The sequence below is a fragment of the Anomalospiza imberbis genome, chromosome 9, assembly GCF_031753505.1.
Source record: "Anomalospiza imberbis isolate Cuckoo-Finch-1a 21T00152 chromosome 9, ASM3175350v1, whole genome shotgun sequence".
NCBI classification, from domain to species: domain Eukaryota; kingdom Metazoa; phylum Chordata; class Aves; order Passeriformes; family Viduidae; genus Anomalospiza; species Anomalospiza imberbis.
The window spans coordinates 30,285,813-30,312,104 of NC_089689.1; the positions used below are offsets into that span (position 1 = coordinate 30,285,813).

The following is a 26,292-nucleotide window of genomic DNA, read 5'->3' on the forward strand; positions in this document are numbered from 1 at the left end:
TTAGTTTTGGTTTTTTTCCCCATTTTAATTTTTTTCCTTTTTTTTCCCATTTTAATTCTAGTTTGTTTTTTTTTTCCATTTTAATTCTAGGTTTTCCCCCCATTTGAATTCTATTTTTTTCCCATTTGAATTCTAATTTTCCCCCATTTTAATGTTTCCTGTTTTAATTTGTAAAATAAATTTCCATTTTATTTCTCGGAGCCAGAGGTTTCGGGGCTGTCCTGTAGGAATTCCTGCCCTCCCCCTCCATATTTTGGTGTGGGACTGGGAAGGGGGAATTCCCCAGCGCATCCCAGTTTACGCTGGATTGGTGCTGGCAGTGAGAAGTTTGTTTAAAAGCAGATTGAAAATCCTGAATTATCTGGGCAAATATTCCTTACCCACCCCAGCTTTGGAAAAACACTTCTGGCATCGGCAATTTTCATTCGTCCTTTAATTCCGATTTTTTTCCCTTTGCTGTCATTTGTGTTTAGGTTTGTTTTTGTTTTTTTAAGATGATGTATTGAGGGAAAAAAAATCTCAAAATTCTCCACCTCCTCCCAGTCAGGAATTGAAAAGCTCGGCTGGGGATTAGTGTGTGGCAAGTGGCAGGAATTTTGGGATAATTGGAGCAGCAAGGATGAGATTTCCCAGCCTGCCCCTGCTGCAGGCACATCAAGGATTTCGAGCAGCCCCACAAATAAATAAAATAAATACATCAAATAATGTAGAATGGCAATCATTAAAGGTGCAGCTTGTAACTGGAGCTGCTATTAATCATTAATAAATAATAATAATAGAAGAATCCGGGAGCGTTTTGGGTTGGAAACAGCGTGAAGCTCATCCCATTCCAGCCCTGCCAGGTCAGGGACAATTCCCAATATCCCAGGTTATTCCAAGCTCTGTCCAGCCTGGCCTTGGACACGTGTGCAGCCCTAAATTAATTAATATGTAATAATTGATTAATACAATATTAAATACTGTAAAATTCAATATATCGAATATATATCATATTATAAAAAATACTATAAAATAAAATATCTAAAAATATAATATATATAATGTATGCAGTGTATAATTAAAAATATAAAATCTATCATATATATTATATTATTTTTATATAGTACTATTATAATATTTATTATCTTTTATTATCTATATTATATTATTATATATAATATAATATATTTTATATTATAAAATGCTATAAAATAGACTATAAAATACTGCATAATGCAATGTATAGAATAATAGAATATAATAATAAATGGAACATAAAATACTATATAATGCAGTATATAAATATGCAATATTGCATATATGATAAAATATAGAGCAATAACATGATACACACAATATATAGAATATTATGTATTTTAATTAACATAATATAAAGTTAAATTGAACGCTATGAAATACAATATATAAAATACATAATATACAATACATAATATTAGAAAATACAGAAATGTACACTCTAAAACATATATCCTATATATAATTTATATCATTTATTCAGCACAATTAATCAGTAGCACCAACGCTTCGTGTTTCTCAGCTGCAGCTCTGCAGGGGGAGGGTGGGAAAATCTCCCCCAGCTCAGAAATTAAACCTGGCTTTAGGCCAGGCCTGCTGCTCTGTTTTTAGTCCCAGCCTCAACGTGGATTTGGGCTGAAATCCTGCCCTAAATGTGGATGCTGAGCCCCCAGAGCTGTTGGCGGTGGAAAACGGGATTTATCCAGAGTTTGTGGCAGCAATCCCAACCCGGTTTTGGGTTTGGAGAGGAGGAACGTGAAGGAAAATGGGATTTATCCAGAGTTTGTGGCAGCAATCCCAACCCGGTTTTGGGTTGGGAGAGGAGGAACGTGAAGGAAAATGGGATTTATCCAGAATTTGTGGCAGGAATCCCAACCCAGTTTTGGGAGAGGAGAGGAGGAATGTGAAGGAAAATGGGATTTATCCAGAATTTGTGGCAGGAATTCCAACCCAGTTTTGGGAGAGGAAGAATATCAGGGGAAATGGGATTTATCCAGAGTTTGTGGCAGCAATCCCAACCCGGTTTTGGGTTTGGAGAGGAGGAACACAAAGGAAAATGGGATTTATCCAGAGTTTGTGGCAGCAATCCCAACCCGGTTTTGGGTTTGGAGAGGAGGAACATGAAGGAAAATGGGATTTATCCAGTGTTTGTGGCAGGAATCCCAATCCAAATTGGGGAGAGGAGGAACGTGAAGGAAAATGGGATTTATCCAGAGTTTGTGGCAGCAATCCCAACCCGGTTTTGGGAGAGGAGAGAAGGAACGTGAAGGAAAATGGGATTTATCCAGAACTTGTGGCAGGAATTCCAACCCGGTTTTGGGTTTGGAGAGGAGGAACATGAAGGAAAATGGGATTTATCCAGAGTTTGTGGCAGGAATCCCAATCCAAATTGGGGAGAGGAGGAACATGAAGGAAAATGGGATTTATCCAGAGTTTGTGGCAGGAATCCGGACCCAAACTGGGGAGAGGAGGAATCTGAAGGGAAATGGGATTTATGCAGAGTTTGTGGCAGCAATCCCAACCCAGTTTTGGGAGAGGAAGAATATCAGGGGAAATGGGATTTATCCAGTTTGTGGCAGGAATCCCAATCCAAATTGGGGAGAGGAGGAACACAAAGGAAAATGGGATTTATTCAGAATTTGTAGAAGGGATCCCAACCCCGTTTTGGGTTTGGAGAGGAGGAATGTGAAAGAAAATGGGATTTATCCAGAATTTGTGGCAGGAATCCCAACCTGGTTTTGGGTTTGGAGAGGCGGAATGTGTAGGAAAATGGGATTATCCAGAGTTTGTGGCAGGAATCCCACCCCAAACTGGGGAGAGGAGGAACGTGAAGGAAAATGGGATTTATCCAGAGTTTGTGGCAGGAATCCGGACCCAAGTTTGGGAGAGGAGGAATCTGAAGGAAAATGGGATTTATGCAGTGTTTGTGGCAGGAATCTCAACCCATATTGGGTTTGGAGAGGAGGAATCTGAAGGGAAATGGGATTTATCCAGAGTTTGTGGCAGGAATCCCAACCCATATTGGGTTTGGAGAGGAGGAATCTGAAGGGAAATGGGATTTATGCAGTGTTTGTGGCAGGAATCTCAACCCATATTGGGTTTGGAGAGGAGGAATCTGAAGGGAAATGGGATTTATCCAGAGTTTGTGGCAGGAATCCCAATCCAAATTGGGGAGAGGAGGAACGTGAAGGAAAATGGGATTTATCCAGAGTTTGTGGTGGGAATCCGGACCCAAATTTGGGAGAGGAGGAAAATGGGATTTGTCCAGCATTTGTGGAATCCCAAGCCAGTTTTGGGTTTGGAGAGGAGGAATCTGAAGGGAAATGGGATTTATGCAGAGCTTGTGGTGGGATCCCAAGGCAGTTTTGGGAGAGGAGGAGCAGAGCTCCCAAGGAGCCGGGGACAGCCCTGGCGTTCCCTTCCCACCTGGAAAACTGGGAGTGGGAATTCTGGGGTGGCCTTGAGCACGGCGTGCAGGAAAAGCTGTTTGAGGCGAGGTTTAACACATCTCCACGTCCCACTGCCCCCAGATCGGTGTTTTTCCATAAATATTGGCAGCGTTGGTGCTGGGAGCTCATGGGGGGATGGATTTTGAGGAGATGCAGGAAAACAGGGCTGGGGCAGATGGAATGGCAAAGCCCAGAGGAGAAAAAATGCTTCCAGTGGGAATTCTTTGGGTTTTTTGGTTTTTGTTTTTTTTGGAGGGAAGGACACCCACATGGGGGTTTAATACTGATTTATAGATAATAATTCATTGTTTAATATATAACATAATAAAAAGTTTTATGATTGATATTTATGTGTGGGGTGAAGGGAAGCTCTGCCACTTCCCTTTATCCCCCAGAACCCTGAAATTCCCTAAAAACCCCACTCTGGGTGTGATTTTGGGGGCACATCTGGAGCTGCTGTGGCTGTGCCAGGCGGGGACGAAAGGCACAGCTGTGGCCAGGCTGAGCTCCCTGGCAGTCCTGCAGACCCAAGCTCGGGTTTAAGCTCGGGTTTAAGCTCAGGTTTAAACTCGGTTTTAACACCCAGGGGGGCTTCTCCTCCTTTCATCAGTGCCCACAAAGAGCAGGGAAAGGAGGCAGTCTTTAGACAGGAATAGTGGGAATAATAGCTGGGAAATACTGAAGGGGAAACAAATACTGAGTGAGAAATATTGACTGAGGAAAAAAATTAGCTGGGAGAAAAATGTTAATTGGGCAATAATAACTGTGAAACAAATATTAACTGGGAAATAATAACTGTGAAACAAATAATAACTGTGAAACAAATATTAACTGGGAAATAATAACTGTGAAACAAATATTAACTGGGAAATAATAACTGTGAAACAAATAATAACTGTGAAACAAATATTAACTGGGAAATAATAACTGTGGAACGAATATTAACTGGGAAATAACTGTGAAACAAATATTAACTGGGAAATAATAACTGTGAAACAAATATTAACTGGGAAATAATAACTGTGGAACGAATATTAACTGGGAAATAATAACTGTGAAACAAATATTAACTGGGAAATAATAACTGTGAAACAAATATTAACTGGGAAATAATAACTGTGAAACAAATATTAACTGGGAAATAATAACTGTGAAAGAAATATTGACTGGGAAATAATAACTGTGAAACAAATAATAACTGTGAAAGAAATATTAACTGGGAAATAATAACTGTGAAAGAAATATTGAGTGGGAAATAATAACTGTGAAAGAAATATTGACTGGGAAATAATAACTGTGAAACAAATAATAACTGTGAAAGAAATATTAACTGGGAAATAATAACTGTGAAAGAAATATTGAGTGGGAAATAATAACTGTGAAACAAATATTAACTGGGAAATAATAACTGTGAAACAAATATTGAATGGGAAATATTAACTGGGGAAAAATTAGCTGGGAGAAAAATATTAACTGGGAAATATTAACTGTGAAACAAATATTGAGTGGGAAATAATAACTCTGAAACAAATATTAACTGGGAAATAATAACTGTGAAACATATTAGCTGGGGAAATATTAGCTGGGAAATAGTAACTCTGAAACAAATATTGAGTGGGAAATAATAACTGTGAATCAAATATTGAGTGGGAAATATTAACTGAGGGCAAAAAATAGCTGGGAGAAAAATGTTGACTGGGAAATATTAACTGTGAAACAAATATTAACTGGGAAATAACAACTCTGAAACAAATACTGAGTGGGAAACAGTAACTGGGAGGCAGATAGTGAGTGGGAAAAATGAGCTGTGAAGTTTGTGATCAGGACCAGGTGTTTGACTGGAACTGGCTGCTGATTTTTTCCTGCTGATCCTGTTGGTTCGAAGGTGCTGGTGTGTGAATGTGCCGGACTTTTCTTTTATCGGTGTTTACATTTTTGGTTTTTTGTGGGTGCTGATGGGCTAGAGTTATTGTTTATTATTATTATTTGTTATTTTGTTATTACAGGTGTAGCTTATTTTCCTTGACAGGAATGGGTTGTTCTGTGAACTGATTCTCATTCTTTAGATTCTTTCTTATGGGGATTAACTGCGCGTAGCTGAAGTAGCAGCCTCAACTACAGTTTTATAGTTTTCTAATATTTCCACTTGTATGGAATATTACCCTTCCTTAAAATTGAATTTCCTGCGTGACTTTTCCCTGTGGGAATACCCGAGGGTTTCAGGAGCTTTGTTTTGCTGTGCTGAGCACAGGGAAGGTTGTTCTTTCCTTGGCTTCCCACATTTCTGGGCTCTCCCAAGGAATTCGGGAGGAATTTGCAGGTTTGAGTGTGCTGGGCAAAGCAGAGGAGAAGTCACACAGTAAATACAATTTTCAGGCAGGGTGATGTTACCCACAAATAATTACATTATTTGTTGGCAAATTTTGTTCACATCAATTTATATATTTATGCATTTATTATTTATTCACATTACATTAAACACCTACAAAAACATTAGAAAAGAAAGGCCTTACAAAACTGTGGTCTAGGCCTGCTACTTCAGCTAGGTGCAGTTAATTCCCATAAGAAGGAATCTAAAGAATGAGAATCAGTCCACAGAACAACCCATTCCTGTCAAGGAAAATGTTACACCTGTAATAAGAAAAGATCCGTCCCATAAGAACCCACAGGAAAATGTAAACACCTATAGAAACAAAGCTTTGCGCATTCGCACGCAAGCACTTTCCAACCACGAGAATAAATGGCAAAAAATTCACCAGCCAATTCCAGTCAAACACAAAGTCTTTAAAAACTACATCAATGTAAGCTTTATAAATGAAAATCAGCTTTTCCTACACGAAAAGATGATTGGAGGCTGCTCAAACGTGGCTCTGAGAACACCCCACACCCAAGCCAAAGAAAAATCCAGCCTGAGGGTGATTATTTCATTTTCCCCCTCCTCTTCCTCCTTTCCCTGCTCCTGAGCCTGTCATGGCCACAGATAAATTTTATCTTGGTGCACAGATGAAGTAGGATTCACTTCAAGCATGTTTTTCCTACTTTAATCATCACAAAGAGCATCCACACTCTGTCTTTCCTCTTGGAGAGGTGTTTTCCTTACCATCTCCACGCTCCCAAGTGAATAATTTTTCCTCCAGGGACGTCCCTCAATATTTAAAACTTAAATTCCAATTTAAAAATCAATATTTAGAGGCAACCTGGGGCTGGAGGGTGAAGGGCTGCATGTGGGGGGAATGGGGTTGGTTTGCTCCTAGAATTCAGTTTTTGGTGCAGAAAATGATGTTGGTCCTTCTCAGGAATAAAGCAGAGCAAGTTTCAGAGTTTTAGATGGCAAATTGTGTTTCCCAGGTGGAATTCTTATGGCTGGCAGGAAGGAAGGATTTTAGAGGTGGATGATGCTGGATTTGGAGAGGCTTTTGTGGCTGAAGGGAGATGAGCCAGCAGTGGGGCTGGTGCCGCCTGGCTCTGTTCTGGCAGCCCTGCAGCCCAGAGAATTCCACGTGGAATTCCCGTGGCTCAGGGCCGTGATCCTTATGGAAAAGCTTTGGCTGCTTTGTCTAAGGCTGAGTCTTGCCAGGACGGGTCTTAGGGAGCTTCAGCCCTAAAGGCACCTGGCAGGGGACTGGAGGAGCAAATCCCAGTCCCGGCTCCTCCGGAGGGGGAATTTTCCAGTGCCGGGGACTCGGCAGCTCCTGGGAAGTGCCAGCCCTGGGATTGTCCCCCCCTGAGCTGTGTCCCTCTGCCTGGAGGGGTGGTGACTTCCAGAGAGGGGAAAACGAGCATCTTTGGGAAAGGGAGAAGGAGCTCTGCCTTTGGAGAGGGGTGCTGAGAGCAGTCCCCCAAAAAACCCCCTGCTCACCCCAGGGACTGCCCCGAGGGGGACCCGCAAACAGCAGGAGGGAGGGAGTCATTCAGACAGAAATATTGGGAATAATAGCTGGGAAATACTGACTGGGAAACAAATATTAGCTGGGAAATACTGGCTGGGAAACAAATATTGAGTGGGAAATATTAACTGGGAAATACTGACTGTGAAACAATTAACTGTGGAAAACAAAAATTAAATGTGAAAAAGGATATTAACTGGGAAATAAATACTAACTGGGAAGTAATGACTGGGAAACAAATACGGAGTGGGAAATACTAACTGGGAAACAAATATTAACTGTGACACATATTGAGTGAGAAATATTAACTGGAGAAAAAAAATCAGCTGGGAGAAAAATGTTAACTGGGAAATATTAACTGTGAAAGAAATATTAACTGGGAAATAATAACTGGGGGAACTCTTACATAACCCAGCTTCTGTGCAGATTTCTGCCAATTTTGGGTTCTGCTTCAGAGGAGAGCAGGCAGCAGCTCAGCCCTGGGGGGTTCAGCCCCTCTGGCTCCGCTCGGGGTTTGGGGAGGAGGATTCTCCGGGGGGAGGTCAGTGGGAATATTCCTCTTCGTTAAGGACCCACCTGAGCCCTGGAGTGGTGGGGATGGGGAAGAGGATGGATCTGGGAAAGCAGGCCAGGGTGAGCCCCAGGGGCTCAGCTGGTTTTATGGAATGTATGGATCCCACAGGCTGGAAAACCTGGGATAGGGGAAGATGTCCCTGCCCGTGGGGAACAGGAGAAGCTTTAAAATCCCCTGCAGCCCAAACCATCCTGGCATTCTGCAAAAAGAGGGAAGAGCTGGGAGGAACCCACTGTGCTCCTTCTGCTCCTGGGGGCTCTGGAATTCCAGCATTTCCCAGCTGGCTCCAGCATCCTTGGTGCCAGGCATTGAGCAGACAAAAACCAGTGCTGACCACAACCAAACTCAGGTTTAAACTCGGTTTTAACACCCAGGAGGGTTTTTCCTCCTTTCATCAGTGCCCACAAACAGCAGGGAAAGGAGGGAGTCATTAAGACAGAAATATTTGGAATAATAGCTCAGAAATATTGACTGGGAAACAAATATTGAGTGGGAAATAGGATATTGACTGGGAAATAAATACGAACTGGGAAGTAATAACTGTGAAACAATTATTAACTGGGAAATATTAACGGTGAAGCAATTAACTGGGAAAAAATACCTGTGAAATAAATATTGAGTGGGAAATAATAACTGAAACAAATATTGAGTGGGAAATATTAACTGGGAAATAGTAACTGTGGAACAAATATTAAATGGGAAATAACTCAGTCCCACACTCTGGGAGGGAGTTAATAAGTGTTAAATGAACAAATAAATGGCAGAAACAAATGTCCCACCACCTCCTGGCAGCCCTTTAACTCTGAGATTCCCTTGGCTCTGGCTCTTCCCTTTTTTCACCTCATTTATGGACTGCGGCTGGTGAGGCAAGGAGGAGCCTTGAGGGGGATTTCTTGGAGGGGTTACATTAATATTGCCTTTTCCTCTGTGCTCCTTCCCCCTCAGGACTGAAAAAACGCACCAGGAAGGCCTTTGGCATACGCAAGAAAGAAAAGGACACTGATTCCACGTAAGTTGATCAGAGCTCATGAGACTTTAATGTGCTTTGCAGCAGGAATTTGGGGCATCCCGGGCCGTTGTTGTCTTTGGATGGAGTTTTATCAGCAAACACATTCCAGCTGTGCCCCTGCACATGCAGCAAATGTGGGATTTCCTGGGAGCTGCTGGAGCCCTGGGTCTGTGGGGGATTTTTGGGGACCGGTGGAAAAGGAGGACTCGGAGTTGGAGCAGATTCCTCTCTGCCCTTTAGAGCTCGTTAGAGATGCAAATTCGATTTACACAGATGTTTGTGCAGGGTTTGGCTGGGGAAGGTGCAGCACAGGGATTTCAGTCCCCAGAAAACATCTGGCAGGGGATTCTTCCCACATCTGGTGGGGGGTGTGTGGGGGCTGAGCCTGGGTCTGGAGCCCCAGGAGGGGCTGAGGGAGCTGGGAAGGGGCTCAGCCTGGAGAAAAGGAGGCTCAGGGGCCCTTGTGGCTCTGCACAGCTCCTGACAGGAGGGGACAGCCGGGGGGTCGGGCTGTGCTCCAGGGAACAGGGACAGGAGGAGAGGGAATGGCCCCAGGCTGCGCCAGGGCAGGCTCAGGGTGGGTATTGGGAAAATTCCTTCCTGGAAAGGTTCTCCAGCCCTGGCACAGCTGCCCAGGGCAGGGGTGGAGTCCCCATCCCTAGGGGGATTTAAAATCCATGTGGATGTGGCACTTGGGGACATGAGGTGGCCTCAGCAGTGCTGGGAATGGTCGGGTTTGATGATCCCAGAGGGGTTTTCCAACCCCAAGAGTTCCACGATTCTCGGTCACCACTGCTGTGGCTTTGGGGTGCATGCCCCCAAGTGCTGTGGCCAAGGAGCCTGTGCCACCATGTCCTGGGGACAGCAGGGGACAGGCAGCAGGGACAGGCAGAGCTGCCCTCCTGCAGCTCTGCTCGGGTGTTTCGTGTCTGACAGCAGAAATTCCCAAGTTTTTCCTTTTACTCCGTCTGGATTTGTTCCCCGGAGCTGCTCCATGCCCTGGTGGCAGCTGCTTGGAGGTTTCCATGCCAGGGGACAGGCCTGGCCAGGTGACCCTGGTGGCACTGGCATCTCTGCCGGGCTTTTCCCGCTGCAAAGAACAGGGGACACGCGGGGCACACCCCAAAAGAGGGCTGCGCAGCCCCGAGGCGCCATCCCGCTGTCCCCAGGGAAGGCGGCATCCCTCCAGCGAGCTGTGGGACAGCCGGGAGCTCCGGCTGGCTGTGAGCTCACCCATCATTTATCGCGATGGGCGGGAATGAGGCTCCCTTGCATCTCCTCCTGTCGGAAATCCGCTGAGCCGGGGCTGCGCGCTGCCTTACCCAGCGCTGGGGTCCGCACGGCTCCGTGCCGCCGCTCCCGGCAGCCTGGGAAGCGGCTGCCGGGGCCGGGAGGGCTCCGGGCTGCTCGGGAGGTCGCGGAGAGGCCACCCGGAGGACGCTGCAATTAGCAGCAGCGGTGATTAGCACGGCGGGGTCACGGCGCGGTCGCGGCCCCAAGGGCTTTGGGCGCTCTCCAAATCCCCGCCGGCAGCGGGGATGGAGCCGGGAGAGGAGGGAAAGGGATGGAGCCGGGAGAGGAGAGAAGAGGGATGGAGCCGGGAGAGGAGAGAAGAGGGATGGAGCCGGGAGAGGAGAGAAGAGGGATGGAGCCGGGAGAGGAGAGAAGAGGGATGGAGCCGGGAGAGGAGAGAAGAGGGATGGAGCCGGGAGAGGAGAGAAGAGGGCTGGAGCCGGGAGAGGAGAGAAGAGGGATGGAGCCGGGAGAGGAGAGAAGAGGGATGGAGCCGGGAGAGGAGAGAAGAGGGATGGAGCCGGGAGAGGAGAGAAGAGGGATGGAGCCGGGAGAGGAGGGAAAAGGGATGGAGCCGGGAGAGGAGGGAAAAGGGATGGAGCCGGGAGAGGAGGGAAAAGGGATGGAGCCGGGAGAGGAGAGAAGAGGGATGGAGCCGGGAGAGGAGAGAAGAGGGATGGAGCCGGGAGAGGAGGGAAAAGGGATGGAGCCGGGAGAGGAGGGAAAAGGGATGGAGCCGGGAGAGGAGGGAAAAGGGATGGAGCCGGGAGAGGAGAGAAGAGGGATGGAGCCGGGAGAGGAGAGAAGAGGGCTGGAGCCGGGAGAGGAGAGAAGAGGGCTGGAGCCGGGAGAGGAGAGAAGAGGGCTGGAGCCGGGAGAGGAGAGAAGAGGGCTGGAGCCGGGAGAGGAGAGAAGAGGGCTGGAGCCGGGAGAGGAGAGAAGAGGCATGGAGCCGGGAGAGGAGAGAAGAGGCATGGAGCCGGGAGAGGAGGGAAAAGGAATGGAGCCGGGAGAGGAGAGAAGAGGCATGGAGCCGGGAGAGGAGAGAAGAGGGAGTAGCAGAAGGCAGGGATGCCACACCCTGCGGTCACCCCCCAGGACCCCGCGCTGGGGTCCTGGAGCTGCTGGTGGGCCTGGAATGGTTCTGCTGGAGCTGCTGCGGGGAAGGAGCTGCTGCTCCTCCTCCACCTGGGGAGGGGCTCCCCAGCAATTGCAGCCGGGATGGGAGCAGGAGGTGACACCCCCTGTGCTGGGGATCTCGCAGTGAGGGGGAAACACAAAAGCAGAAGGGATTTTTGCCACTTCCAAAGGATTTCAGGGAATTTTGTGCAAAGAGATGGAGCCTAAACAGGAGAGATGGGACACTGCACGGATTGATTGGAAAACTCTCAGGGCTGGCATTATTCCCTGTGAAAGAAGGAGCCGCCAGCAGGGTTCCTGTGATGCCCGAGCCAGGTGTGAGCTGGTGGCACATCCCTGGCAGCGCAGGAACCTGGGGATGTGCGGAGGTGGAGGAGCCCGTCTGGATGCCATGGACACTTGCATTCCCTAAATCCCGGCATCCCCTGTAGAGCTGCCGTGAGCCGGATCCCAAATCCCATCAGCAGTTGGGGATTAGGGTCCCTGGGGAGCCCCCGCAGCCCAGTCCACTCGCAGAGAAGGGGCTGTCCTTCTGGCAGAGCGAAGGCCTGGAAATTCCTCCAGATGGGATTTCTGTCCCCTGCAGAGGATGGACGCGGGGCAGGGATGTGGCTGTGGGATGCTGCAGGAGCCAGCTGGGACAGTGCCAGCCCCAGCAGCAGCACTTTATTTCCTGATAAACCTAAAATTTATCAGTCAACACGAGGGGAAAAAAATTCTGTGACCTTGCATGGGTTCCACGAGGAGCAGGTGACTCAGATGTGCTGGTAATTCCAGTTTTTGATGCCATGAATTCATTTAAAAACCAATTTCCACGAGTTAATTGGGTTTGGTCTGGGCACTAACACAGCTCCTTTTTCTGTTCTTTCCAGAGGGTCACCAGACAGGGATGGCATCGTGAGTATTGCCCAGTGTCACCTCCCCTTCCACCACCATCAGCAGTTGTGAGCAGTTTTCTGTTTAATATAGAAAATAAATGCAAAAAAAAAAAAAAAAAGGCAAATTCCAGGTTTCCTGTAAAAAAAAAATACCAACAGAGGGAGACCTGAGGAGCGCCAGGGGCAGAGGGAGCAGGTGTCCTGCTAAAGCCCAGCTCCTCATCCTCCTTTCCACCCCTGCTAATTGGCTTGGGCCAGATTTGCTGCCTGAGGAGTTCATTGCCAGAGCAGCTGTTTCAAACCTCTATTTTTATTTTCTATATTAACCTGAAAACAAGGAGATTTTTTTTTTCCTTTAAGTTATTGCTGCATTTATCCCTGGTGTTAGGCTGAAATGTCCCTGCTAGAGCTGGGTAGGAGATGGGCCCTGTCTCCTTTAGTGTTTGATATCAAAAATATTCTGGGTTCGGACTGGGATTTAAATCCAGATTTTAGAATTTCACCTCAAAATAAAGATGAGCCCCTTGTGAGGCTCAGCAGGGAGAGCAGTGCTGGGGTATCTTTTTAAAAGATAAAAATCTAGGGGACCAAACTGCTCCTTGCAAGAAATCACTTTAGTTTCCCCCCAGTCTGACCCAAAATCCTCGGCTTTGGGCACTCTCTGTGTTTTTAAGCTGCTTGTTAGGAAATAGAGATGAAATTAAATGTAGTGCCTTCAGCAGGCTCTATTCAGCAGAGATAAATTAACAAATAGCAGGTTCAGGCTGGATAAATTAACAAATAGCAGGTTCAGGCTGGATAAATTAACAAATAGCAGGTTCAGGCTGGATAAATTAACAAATAGCAGGTTCAGGCTGGATAAATTAACAAGTAGCAGGTTCAGGCTGGATAAATTAACAAATAGCAGGTTCAGGCTGGATAAATTAACAAGTAGCAGGCTTAGGCTGGACATCAGGAGGAATTTCTCCACAGAAAGGGTGTTCAGGGAGGTTTGGAGTCCCCATCCCTGGAGGTGTCCACACCTGGATGTGGCACTTGGTGACAAGGTGGGGATGGGGCACAGCTTGGGCTGGATGATCCTGGAGGTTTTTCCCAACTTTAATTCTGTGAATATCCAGGGAACATCCCCAGGCTGTCCCCTCTTCCAGCAGAAATCCCATGGGCAGCTTTTCCTCGCCAGGTGTGGGCAGAGGGACCTCAGGTGTCCTCTCCAAGGATGCAGAAATGCAATTTTTAGGGATTAAAACGAAGCTCCTGGAGGTGTTTGAGGCAGAGGGATTGGTGATGGAGACATTTAATATCATTTTTCGTCCTCCAGACCCTTTTCCACGTAATGTTTGCAGCCACTGGAGTGGCCAGGAGGCAAAGCCTGACTGCTGAATAGAGCCCACAGGAAAATCCACCTTCAATCCTGGTGGAGCCACAGCTGAGCCTTCCTTTCCTGACAAATCCTTGTTCCCTAGTTCCTAAAACTTAGTTTTGCGCACTTGAAAAGAAAACCCAAAAAAAACCAGCCAAGGAGGAGATATTTTAACCCTTTTTCTGCCACCCCCACCCTTGCAGCAGCCCAGCCCTCATCCCAATGATCCAACTTCCAATAGCAAATCCGAGGGCACGCAGGAAGGAGGAAATAAAAACGGGGTAAGGAAAACTGAGCTCGGCTCCCAGCTCCCACAGGGGTGTGGAAAACAGAGAGACATCCTTGGTTTGGAATCCAGAGTGTAGGAAAAACCCTTTGGGGTCAGCCAGGCCGATGGAAATGGGATTAAATAAAAATGGATGGGGGAACAGCAGGAATCCCCTGGAGCAGCAGCCAGAATTCCCACGGAACAGAATCCAGAGGAGGTTTTCCCACAGCTGAGCTTCCAAGGAAGCTGCTCCGTGCAGAGGTGTGGAGGTGAGGGGCTGCATCCAGCCCTGGATCAGGGAGTGCATCCTGCCAGACCCTTGGCAGGGAGCTGGGATGGGAGTGGTCCCTCTGGAAGCTCAAGGGAACTATCCCATGGGGTTATCCCATTTAGGTGCCCAAAATCATGGTGGCCATGGGACTTTGGATGGGTTTGGGTGCCCAGAGCCAGCCAGGAAAGGGTTCCAGAGGTGGTGGATGCCTGGAGCATCTTCCACACTGGAATTTGGGAATTCCCTCGATCCCAAGCAGCAGTTCCTGTGTGTTGGTGTTTCATGGCATGGACTCATCCCACTGCTCCATCCTGAATTCACAACGCCTGGCATGTGGGATAACGGGATCTAAAGCCTTCTTGGGATTGCCCTTTCTTGGGGAAGGGGTTTTATCTCCCAGGAAATACTTCCTGAGAAGTTTCCCTGCTTGACTGGCACTGGGAGCTTCCCCAGGGCTGGAAGATCCCAGCACGGGGAGAAACGGCCCTTTCCTCACTTTTCCCTAAGGAATGTTGGATGTCCACCTAAGGAATGTTGGAAAAAAAACCAAAAACCTCCTTTCATTTCTCTGGGATGGGAGAGTTCCAGAGATGGGGAATGCTGCTGGATTTCTGATGTGGGTGTGGAATAACAGCAGCAGCATCCGCTATGGGATGTGCTGTGCTCCTGCTTCCTCCATTTAAACCATGGGAATTTTCCTTTCCAGAAGAAAACCAACGGAGCCCCAAATGGATTTTATGCGGAGATCGACTGGGACAGATACGTAAGTGTCCCCTGGAGCTTCCCTGCCTCCAGCTGTGTCCCATGGGAATCCCAGGCTCTTCCCATACTCTTTTTGGGCTTTTTGGGTGAAATCAGCTCGGTCCAGACCCCAATTCCATCCCTTCAGGTGAGCCAGAATTCCCAGGAATGAGGTGGCTCAGGAGAGCTCTGTCCTGGCCCACAGGATGTCGCAGTTTAGCCAGAGAAAACTTTGAATTCTAAACAAGGATTAAAACCTTTCCTTCTGCAAAATGAATCGTGGAATTTGAGGTGCCCTTTGCTCTCTGTGGCCCCAGGGGGTTGGGCTGTGCAGGACATCCTTTCCCACAGGAGGAAAGAAAGAGCTGGAATTCCCAGGAATTAATATTCCTCATTTTCCTGTTTGCGTGTTTTGTTTGTTTTTTTCTTTTTCTTTTTTTTTTTTTTTTTTTGTTTTTTTTTTTTTGGTTGTTGTTGTTCCCTATCCAGAACTCACCTGAGCTGGATGAGGAGGGATACAGCATCCGACCCGAGGAACCAGGATATATCCTTTGGATTTGGCTTTGCCTCTTGGGTTACAGCCTGCAACAGGAGCTGGGGTTCACAGGCAGGCCACTGGCTCTCTGTAGTTCATTGTTATTATTATTTATTATTAACTATAATTATTTATTTCCACCTTCTGGTTTTCATTTGGAGCTGGCTCTCCACAGGTAAAGCTGAATTCCCAAGGGAATTACCTGAGGCATTTGAATTGTCTTTGACTCACTGCTGTGAAATGAGGAGTGGGGGAACTTCCCATGGGGTGCTCCAAGGAGGTCAAAATGTCCGTGATTATCCCGGAGAAAAGGAGGATCAGGGAGGAGCTTCTGGTTCTTGACAAGGAGGGTGGAGCCAGTTGGGGCTGGGACACGAGGAGGGGGAAGCGCCTCAAATTCCAGGGTAGGTTTAGGTTGGATATTGGGAAAATTCCTTCATGGAAAAGGCTGGTCAGGCATTGGAACAGCTGCCCAGGGCAGCTGTGGAGTCCCCGTCCCTGGAGGGATTTAAAATCCATGTGGATGTGCCACTTGGGGACGTGGGGCTGGACCCAGTTGTCTCACAGGGCTTTTCCAACCTGAGCAGTTCCATGGAATCCAGACACGGATACAATCCCTGGGCTGGGCGTGTCCCTGAGAGCAGCAGCTGCACAGGGATGCAGCGGTGACAGGCCCAGCACAGGATTGATTTCCTCCCCCGTTTTGGGGTCAGCATTTCGGGACCGCCAGATTCCCAGATTCTCCAGCGAGACTCGGAACACCGAGGAAGGGAAATTCCTTAACTGTGCTGTACCTACCAAAGGAAAGCACTTCTACTCCTCGAGCGAGTCGGAGGAGGAGGAGGAGGCGCACAAGAAATTCAACATCAAGATCAAGCCCCTGCAAGCCAAGGACGTCCTGCGCAGCGCGGCCACCGTGGATGAGCTCAAGGCCTCCATAGGCAACATTGCACTTTCTCCATCCCCCGTGGTGAGTTCCCCGCTCTTCTTCCCCGCTCTTCTTCCCCGCTCTTCTTCCCCGCTCTTCTTCCCCGCTCTTCTTCCCCGCTCTTCTTCCCCCGCTCTTCTTCCCCCGCTCTTCTTCCCCCGCTCTTCTTCCCCCGCTCTTCTTCCCCCGCTCTTCTTCCCCCGCTCTTCTTCCCCGCTCTTCTTCCCCGCTCTTCTTCCCCGCTCTTCTTCCCCGCTCTTCTTCCCCGCTCTTCTTCCCCCGCTCTTCTTCCCCCGCTCTTCTTCCCCCGCTCTTCTTCCCCCGCTCTTCTTCCCCCGCTCTTCTTCCCCCGCTCTTCTTCCCCCGCTCTTCTTCCCCCGCTCTTCTTCCCCCGCTCTTCTTCCCCCGCTCTTCTTCCCCCGCTCTTCTTCCCCCGCTCTTCTTCCCCCGCTCTTCTTCCCCCGCTCTTCTTCCCCCGCTCTTCTTCCCCCGCTCTTCTTCCCCCGCTCTTCTTCCCCCGCTCTTCTTCCCCCGCTCTTCTTCCCCCGCTCTTCTTCCCCCGCTCTTCTTCCCCCGCTCTTCTTCCCCCGCTCTTCTTCCCCCGCTCTTCTTCCCCCGCTCTTCTTCCCCGCTCCCAGGGCAGTGGTGTGTCACAGTGCAGCTGGTTGGCAGCTGCCAGATAAATTTGGTCACACTGATGCCTTGTGAGGCTGCCCCGGAGCAGAGGCTGGGCAGAGTCACAGAATAAAGCAGGGATTGATCAAAAGGATCTCCTCCATGGATCCACCCTGGGCAGCACCAGAGCCCAGCCAGGGCTGCACCCAAGAGGAACCCAAATGGTCCCAAAATGCACGAGCGCTCCCGGGGGCTCTCCCTGGGATCAGCTCTGCTCCACGTGCATGTTGGGGTACAAAAGTTTATTATGGCAGCCCCTTCCATAGGGGATTCAAAATTCCCACGGACAACTGATGGGTCGGGATCTCTGTGCCTCCCAGGTCTTTAGCCAGTGGTATGTTTGCATTTAGGATCAGATGGGGCTGGCTGAGGGTCCCCTGTGTAGGTTTGAATCCAACCTATCCTTGCCTTGTCTGGGGATTTGTTTTACTTCTAAGCTGCTGGGGTTTGGGGGTCTGATATGACCAAATTGGTCTGGCAGCTACAAACCAGCTGCCCAGCTGTGGCAGTGGTGATCCACTGGGATCATCCCAAACTCAGTGGGAGCTGATGTTCCACTTGGCTTTGGTGTCCTTATTTTGGGGTCTGGTTCACAGGGTGTGGCTGCAGGTGCTGTTCAGATGTATTGAAATGATGTTTCCAGTTCAAAATATCTCAAAAATTCCATTTCCTGCTCATAAAAGAGATCAGGATGGATTATTCCCTGATTTCCCCTCCCTCTCTTATCCTCATTTTTCAATGAGGAAAAAGAGGAATTTCAATCAAGGGGAATTTTCAACCATCATCGTTCAGGGTCTTGCCCTGACTCCCAAGCCAAGGAAAGCATCTGTGGGATTTCCCATGGGGTGTTAGAGGGGTGTTCCTCACCCTGGAGGGGAATCCAGGTTCCCAGAAGGAAAGGTCATTTTTCCTTAGTCCATCCTGGCATAACGACCATCCCCCTCAGCTGTTCCTAAGGCTTGTTAAGATTCCTGATGGATCATCCCAATCTGTTCAGCCATGAAAAGATTGGATTCTGGGCTTTCAGGAGCTTTTAGTGTGGGCTTAAGCGACTTCCCAGACAAAGGTTTCCATGATTTATAAATAACCTGGATCTGAGGTGTGAATGACTCTCCAAGCCAAAGCGAAACAAAATCTGTTTTCTTTGTTTCTGCTTCCCAGCCAGGGAGTTTCTGTTTGTTGGCATTCCAGGATTACAAATGGCAGTTGGATCCTTTGGGAAGCACAAAAAACGGGGTGGGGTGGGGGGAACCCAACCTCAAAATGAACAATTTAATATTGATGATAATAATAACTTTAGGAAAACCAAATTCTCATGGAATGTGCATTTTACCAAATATGATTTTTGTCTCCTCTTTTCTGCGGCGTTTTTCCTGCCGAGGCTGGGGGGTTTGGGAAGGGCTGAGGAGGCGCCCAGTGTGGGATGAGCTGAGGGATTGGGGTGCTGGGTTGGAGGGGATCCCTGGGGCTGGAGCTGGAGCCTGCCATGGAATGTGTTCAGGGAAAAGCCCCTGCCAGGCTGGGCAGGAGGATCCCAAACCTGGCGTGTGCCGCCAAAGGGAGCAGATGGGCTGGGCGGTGGAGCCGGGTCCTGGCACGGGCCAGGAAAGCACCAGAGCCCCGGGCAGGAGCTGCCTGCAGGAATCTGGCATCCACAGGAACTCCAGGATTTGCTGCCAGGTCCCTGCCCTTGTCCTGGGCTTGTCTTCTCTCCCAAACCAGCCACAAAGCCCTGCTCTGGCTCCACATCCCTGCTGGGAGGGAGATGATAAATCCCATGGATTGGGCTGGGAGGGACCTCAAATCCCATCCCGTTCCATGGGCAGGAACACTTCCCACTGTCCCAGGCTGCTCCAGCCTGGCCCTGGGCACTGCCAGGGATCCAGGGGCAGCCACAGCTGCTCTGGGCACCTGTGCCAGATGCTGTGTCCATGGTCACTGTCATTCCCAGCCCTCTGGACTGGGAGTTCTGGTGTCTTAACTGGGAATGAAGCTGGGAATGGCCAGCAGAGCCTGTCATGATAAAATAATGGAATTCTTCCCATAAAATGGCTCAAACACATCCTTTCAATTTCCAAATGCTCCCTCTCCTTCCAGTCTCCCATGTGAGGGGTGAAGCTGGAGTACTCCTGTCCCTCTGCTTTGTCTTTAACCAGACACCAATCTTTGATTCCTCTTTATAAAAAAAATCCCTCACCTTCTCATTCCTTCTTTTTTTTTTTTTTTTTTCTGTCTCTGCCTTCTTTTAGAGGAAAAGTCCGGTAAGAAATGCAATTTTTATCTCCTGGAATATTTTAAGCCAGCTTTGTGTGTGCTCTTGTCCTGTCTCTAGAGCTGAAATGCCAAAAGCAAATAACAAATCCTGCCCTTCTAGAATGAAGTTTAATTTCCTTTATCGCTGACTTAGAGCATTTTAAAATAGAAAGTGTAAAATTAGAGCTGGGCTTGGCTCTGAGCGTGCTTTGGGGGTGTAGTTCGGGTCCAAGAATTTGGACAAGGTGTGTAAGGGCTCGGTTTTACCTGGATTGTGGCACATCCAAAGGGAGGAGAAGGCAGGAAACCCATCCCTGGTGCCATCAGGGTCTCTCCAAGAGAACTCAGCTTCCAGTGGGGAAATCCCCCCATTTCCCAGGATTTGGGTACCCCTGGGGGGCTCTCCCAGGGTGACCCACAAGGTGTGGTGACAGCTGGGGACCTTGGGGTGCTGACGTGTCTCTTCTCTCCCCCTCTCGCTGACCGCAGCGGCGCAGCCCGGTAAGAACCTGGGAATGGGAATGGGGTCACGGAGGGGTCCTGGCCATGCTGGGCTCTGGGGTGGGCGCAGGGCGTGGGGACAGCTGCCAGTGGTGTCACACACCCCCAGTGTCTCCCCAGTGACGGTGGGACCTCGATGCTGGGAATCCCTGGAGGTCCCACTCTGGCTCTGGGAAGTCCCTGCTCCCGTGGTTGGGAGGGTTTGGCTTTTGCCCCACGAGCCGCTGGCACAGCTGCCCGTGGCAGGGGAGAGTCCCCGTTCCCAGAGGGATTCACAGTCCCCGTGGATGTGGCACTCGGGACAGCAGAGCTGCCAGCGGCGGCTGCGTGCGGCTCAGGAATTTTCTGTAGGGTTTTCTGCTCCCTGGAGTTCAGGAAATGTCCCCTCAGACGGCTCCTGCCACCTCTGCTGGGCTTTGCTCCTGGGGTGACAACTGCCACGCACCCATGTCCCTGTGCGTCCCACTTATTCCTGTGTTTCTCCTTCCAGGGGACGATTAAAAGGAATTTATCCAGTAAGTATCTCCCGGAGTCTGTAAAAACAGCACTCATTGCACCTGCTGGAGGGGTTCTGGGGAGCGGGGGTGGGAAAAGGAGTGAGTTAACTCTGGTTTAAAGTGGTCCTGGCAGAGCTGGTGGCTCCCAAAAGTTCTCCCTGGAGAAGGTGAGGGGGACATCCTTGGGACACCTGCAGCAGTGCAGTTCCCTGATTGAGCTCTGTACAGAAATAATTCGGAATTAAAAGCAGATTTTTCCTGCCAGGATCCCTGCACAGCAGGATGGGTGGGACACCAGGTGCGGCCCCCCCCACTGCCAGCACGGGCTCTGGGGGCCAGGGGGACGCTCTGGAGCGGGGATGACTCTCATCCATGTCTGTCCTGTCCCAGGTGAGGAGATCACGCGGCCCCGGCGCTCCACGCCCACGCCGGACCCCGGCAGGTCAGTGCAGAGCCCTGGCTGGGATCATCCCAGGCTCTGGCTCCTCATCCCAGCGTGGCTTTGGGACACTCCCTCTTGCACTGTGCTTGTTGGGAAGCTGGAGGGCTTAGATGGGATTTTGGGAAGGAATTGTTCCCTGGGAGGGGCTGGGATGGAATTCCCAGAGCAGCTGGGGCTGCCCCTGGAGCCCTGGCAGTGCCCAAGGCCAGGCTGGAGCAGCCTGGGACGGTGGGAGGTGTCCCTGCCAGGGCAGGGGTGGCACGGGGTGGGGTTTAAAGTCTTTCCAGCCAAAACCATTCTGGGATTTTGGCAGGATTGAGGGGCTGGTGCTGGTTGGGATGCTCAGTGTCCATCCCCGTTCCCACCAAAAGCTCCAAGGACATTCCCTGCTGGAAGCCACCTTGAGACTGATCCGTAGGGAGCTGGCCGAGCTTTGAGGGGAATGTATTGATTTAGGACAGCAAACATGCAAGTTCTTATGGAATAAAGCCAGATGTCACTGGGAATGTGCCCTGTGCAGCTCCAGGGGTCGACTCAAGGTGTGTTGCACCAGAGCATGGCCCAGATGTCAAGTATTTATTTTTTTTTAATCCTTTTCCATGAAGTTCTGGCTAACCCTAAAGCTACTCAGTGTCCCAGCAGCTGCTGTGGCACCACGAGGCTGGCACTGTGGCACCACAAGCTTGTGGTGCTGCCGCTCTCCTTTCCCTCTTTCCCACCCGGAACCCTGAGTTTGGCCAGCTCCTCGTTGGGAGCTGGGGTAAAAAAAAGTCCCGGAAAATATTTGTGCTTGCCTCAAAGACGGGGTGAGAACACAAACCTGCCCCTCATGGCTGCCCCGTGCTCCTCTCACCCCACAGCAAGAAACCCGGGGAAGATCCGGCGGCGCTGGCCCCGCTCTTCGGGCCCCCGCTGGAGTCGGCCTTTGAGGAGCACAAGCTGGATGGTGAGTTTGGGGCCAGGCTGAGGGCTTCTGGGGCATGGCGAGGGCTTTTGGGGCATGGCAAGTGACTTTGGGGCGAGGGCTTTTGGGGCATGGCAAGTGACTTTGGGGCCGGGCTGAGGGCGTTTGGGGCATGGCAAGTGACTTTGGGGCGAGGGCTTTTGGGGCATGGCAAATAACTTTGGGGCGAGGGCTTTTGGGGCATGGCAAATAACTTTGGGGCGAGGGCTTTTGGGGCATGGCAAGTGACTTTGGGGCCGGGCTGAGGGCTTTTGGGGCATGGCAAGTGACTTTGGGGCCGGGCCGAGGGCGTTTGGGGACCTGGTGAGTTTGAGGCCGAGGTGGGTGAGTTTGGGGCTGTGGTGAGTTTGGGGATGGGGTACCCACCCTGTCCCCAGATTTGGGGACCTGGTGAGTGAGTTTGGGGTCTGGGCAAGTGAGTTTGGGGCGGTGGTGGGTGACTTTGGGGACGTGGGCAGTGAGTTTAGTGACAGAGTGAATCTGGGGCTGTGACAGTTGAGCTTTGGGGCCACGGTGACTTTGGGCCACGGTGGCATCTCCTGGCAGGGCCATGGGAAGGTTCTCCAGGCCTGGCAGGGGTGGAGTCCCCGTTCCTGGAGGGATTTCACACCTGTGTGGATGTGGCTCTTGGGGACAAGTTCAGGGGCAGCAGTTCCATGGGCTCCGAGGGCTTTTCCAAGCTGGGCAATTCCCTGATTCCCTGGCTCCCAGCCCTCCTGCTGGAGGAGGAACGAGCCCAGGCAGGGCTTGAAGGACAGGTGGCCACGTTCAGGGTTAATTCGGGCTGCGTGGAAACAGAGCAAGTGCTTAAGTCAATTAGTTAATTAGGAGGTCTGGGAGAGATCCTGACAGGGAACAGCTCAAGAATATAAAAACTCAGGATTTTCCAGTCAACCCTTCACCCTGGAGCAGGGGGTTTAACTCCATCCAGGGTTCTGGAGGCGGCTGTCGGGCAAGCCTCGCACCCCTCCATGCCTAGGAAATGCCATCTCAAATGTCATTTTTTCCTTTCTTTAACACAGAGACACTTTGCTTCCCTCCAAAGCTGATTTTCCCAGCTTTCCAAAGCACAGGAACCTTGAAAGACTTGTTTTCCCCAAAACCAACCGCATCCATGCCCTGCAGCGGGCTCTTCCAGAGATCTTCTCCTCCTGGAGGGCCACTGCCCTCGCAGCCTCATTATGTCCTGTCATTAAGGCCTCTAGTTAATTCTTTTAATCAAAGCAATGTTTTCAAGCAGTTCTCTGCACAAAAACTCCAAGAAATCTAAATTATATACAAAAATATCTTTCCCCCCCCACCTTTATTCCCTGGGAATACAATTATCTTTTCATTTTAGTACTTGAGGGGTTTTTTTGGTTTGCATATCCTAAAATTCCAGACCACTTTGGCCATCAATACGATGTTTTCCTCCCCATAATAAGCCTCCAAATCCATCCCTGGCATTGTTTTGTTTGTCAAGCAGCATAAGTGTCAAACTAATTGCACGTCCTGCTTCAAAATCAGACAGGATTTTAATTATCTACCATTACAGAACCCCCTGTCTTTAATTAATGAAGTTTCTGTTGCTGTCTGGGCCCTCTTCTCCCAGAGCCTCAGTGTCTCATCCATGTGTTTGGGTGATAGGAAGAAAACATTTGGGTTTTTCATTGCTTTCAAGTGTTTATTCTTGATTTTTCAGCTGCTCTGGACCAGCCTGAGATATGGGGGTCAGTCCAGCCCATCAACACAAACGTAGAGTCCCCAAAACTTCCAAGACCTTTTCCAACTGGAAGTAAGTGACCATGAAAATAAATTAATATATCCAGAAATCAGGTCAAAGATTTGAGCTGTCCTCGTCTAGGCTGTGCAGCTCCACAAAATTTTCAATTAAAGGGTTGTTTTTTTTTTTTTTTTCCCCTTGTTTGGCTTGGGTGACAGCACTGTCGGGTGGAGGAGGGAGTGGGATTGATGAGGGATGGGATGGATCCTGATCCTGCATGTTCATGCCGTGGTTACTTGGCTGGAAAAGCTGGAAGCACTGGTTTTTCCAGGATAACATCAGGGAGAGCAGCACAGCCCAAATCCGGGATTTTTATTGCAGCTTTCCCTCTGCCCGGGCAGCTGCAGAGCCATTTCCTCTGCAGAAATGCCCCTGTAAAGCACAGCTGGTTAATTAGCCGCTGTTAATTAGCCCCAGCATTCCCCATCCCGGATCCACGCGGGATGGGCACGGGAGAAAGGTGGAGGCAGCTCCGTGCCTCGGAGACTCCAGGTTTAATTAAAATGCGAATTTAGGGGGTTGAAACAGAAGCGAAGGTTGGGATGTACAGAAAGGGGGGAAATTCCGTCAAACCCAACAGAATCTGCCAGAGGGCAGGGATGGATGGGGTATTGGCAAGAATTCCTGGGCTATTGGGAAGAATTCCTCCTTGTGAGGGTGGGGAGGGACGGGATGAATTCCCAGAGAAGCTGTGGCTGCTCCTGGATCCTTGGCAGTGCCCACGGCCGGGCAGGATGGGGCGTGGGGCTCATCCCGGCCCCATCCCCTTCTCCCAGCGGTGATCGCGTTTGACATCCCACGGGACGTGCCGCTCCTCCTGCTGCTCTCCAGCTGAACTTTCCCCTCTCTGTGCTCTGTTTCAGCCCCTCCGCCGCTCCCCCCGAAGAACATCCCGGCCACGCCGCCGCGCACCGGCTCCCCCCTGCCCCCGGCCATCGGTAACGGCTCCGGGAGGTGGCACCGGGGGGACAGGGCCAGCCCCAGCCCTGGGGTGGGACAGGGCCATCCCCAGCGCTGGGGTGGCTCTGGGAAGGGGACAGGGCCATCCCCAGCGCTGGGGTGGCACTGGGGATGGGACAGGGCCAGCCCCAGCTCTGGGGTGGCACTGGGGATGGGACAGGGCCATCCCCAGTGCTGGGGTGGCACTGGGGTGGGACAGGGCCATCCCCAGCTCTGGGATGGCTCTTGGAAGGGGACAGGGCCATCCCCAGTGCTGGGGTGGCACTGGGAAGGGGACAGGGCCATCCCCAGTGCTGGGGTGGCACTGGGAAGGGGACAGGGCCATCCCCAGTGCTGGGGTGGCACTGGGGTGGGACAGGGCCATCCCCAGCTCTGGGATGGCTCTTGGAAGGGGACAGGACCATCCCCAGTGCTGGGGTGGCACTGGGAAGGGGACAGGGCCATCCCCAGTGCTGGGGTGGCACTGGGAAGGGGACAGGGCCATCCCCAGCGCTGGGGTGGCACTGGGGATGGGACAGGGCCAGCCCCAGCGCTGGGGTGGCACTGGGGTGGGACAGGGCCAGCCCCAGCCCTGGGATGGCTCTTGGAAGGGGACAGGGCCAGCCCCAGAGCTGGGGTGGCTCTGGGAAGGGGACAGGGCCATCCCCAGCCCTGGGGTGGGACAGGTCCCATCCCCAGCTCTGGGAGACACATCCCTGTGGCTGCATTTTGGGCACGGATTTGGTCCCTGTGCATGCCCTTCCCTTGGAATTCAGGGAATTCCCGGCTGGGCTGGGCTGGGAGGAATTTCTGCCCTATCCAGTTCCCACCTGCCACGGTCCCAGGCTGCTCCAAGCCCCGTCCAGCCTGGCCTTGGGCAGTGCCGGGGAAGCAGGGGCAGTCTCAGCTCGGTGGTGTCTCAGTGGATGCTGCAGTAGAAGCAGCACAAAGATGTTTTTGCCTCCCAAGTCGGTCTCACCCCGGTGAAATTCATGTTCTTTACACCATCCCTGCCTTTGGACCAGTCACTCTGGGAATGCAGTGCAGGATTAGCACTGCTGAAAGCTGGGATATATTCCCAGGTCCAGAGCCCTGCTCCTGCCTGGAGCAGCCCTGCATGGCCTGTGCTGAGGAAACCAGAGGTGTGCAGGGTCTGCCTGTGGCAGGGAGCTGCTCCTGCATTCCCTGTCCCCAAATCCCTGCTGAGAGATGGGAAAACCCCCCCTGATCCTGCAGCCCAGGGCAGGGAAGGGAAGCAGTGCTGGGAATGAGGGACAACCCGAGGGCAGGGATGGAAAGGTGTTGGATGCAGCTAGAGGACATCAGCTGCTTCCAAGCATATAATTCATGGTGCTGGCTGGTGGAAAAGCAGGATCTGAGCAGGGAAGGCAGAGCCTGGGAGAGGGCACTGCATGGGGCCAGCCAGAGCCCCTCAGGGTGAAACCCCTGTGCCACGAGGAGCGCCCTGCTCATCTGTGCTCCCAGATCCCGATTTTCCTGCTGGTGGGAGCAGCCAGGCTGGCAGGGAGTCCATGTCCATCCATCCATCCATTCCCAGCAGCAAATGCCCGATCATTTGCTGGGCTGTGCCTTTGTGTATGTGTAAAGCAAGTGGCTGAGGTCTGGTTTTGTCTGGTTCAGCAAGTTCCTGTTTTATCCCTCCCACCCTAAATGTAGAACCATGGATGGAGCCCCAAAATAGAGGAGCAGGGATGGGGTGATGCTGCCACGAGGATCCCAGAGGGCATTTAGTGTCAGGCTCTCCCTTCCCTGGATGTGAAATGCTTGGTTTGTGGCTCTGTGGTGGTTCTGGAGTCAGGTGGGAATGTTGGTGTGTGGTGGCTCAGTGAGCAGAGCCCTGAAATCCCCATCTGTGCCCTGAAATCCCCATCTGTGCCCGAAAATCCCGAC

At 50.7% G+C, this 26,292-nt stretch overlaps 1 protein-coding gene across 8 annotated transcripts in view; it reads left to right on the plus strand.

Annotated features, from left to right (window-relative positions):
• The window catches only part of SGIP1 (SH3GL interacting endocytic adaptor 1), a 62,960-nt gene that overhangs the window by 12,448 nt on the left and 24,220 nt on the right, over positions 1-26,292 (plus strand). For 5 of the 8 annotated variants that reach the window (XM_068199000.1, XM_068199001.1, XM_068199008.1 and 2 more), the window contains 13 exons: positions 8,871-8,934; positions 12,240-12,264; positions 13,809-13,886; positions 14,851-14,907; positions 15,375-15,429; positions 16,215-16,390; positions 19,273-19,284; positions 19,766-19,777; positions 20,268-20,292; positions 20,665-20,716; positions 21,577-21,662; positions 23,362-23,454; positions 24,306-24,380. In XM_068199000.1, the coding sequence (XP_068055101.1) occupies positions 8,871-8,934; positions 12,240-12,264; positions 13,809-13,886; positions 14,851-14,907; positions 15,375-15,429; positions 16,215-16,390; positions 19,273-19,284; positions 19,766-19,777; positions 20,268-20,292; positions 20,665-20,716; positions 21,577-21,662; positions 23,362-23,454; positions 24,306-24,380 (810 nt within the window). The remainder of the gene's footprint in view (positions 1-8,870; positions 8,935-12,239; positions 12,265-13,808; positions 13,887-14,850; positions 14,908-15,374; positions 15,430-16,214; positions 16,391-19,272; positions 19,285-19,765; positions 19,778-20,267; positions 20,293-20,664; positions 20,717-21,576; positions 21,663-23,361; positions 23,455-24,305; positions 24,381-26,292) is intronic. The other 3 variants (XM_068199003.1, XM_068199005.1, XM_068199006.1) reach the window with 1 other exon arrangement.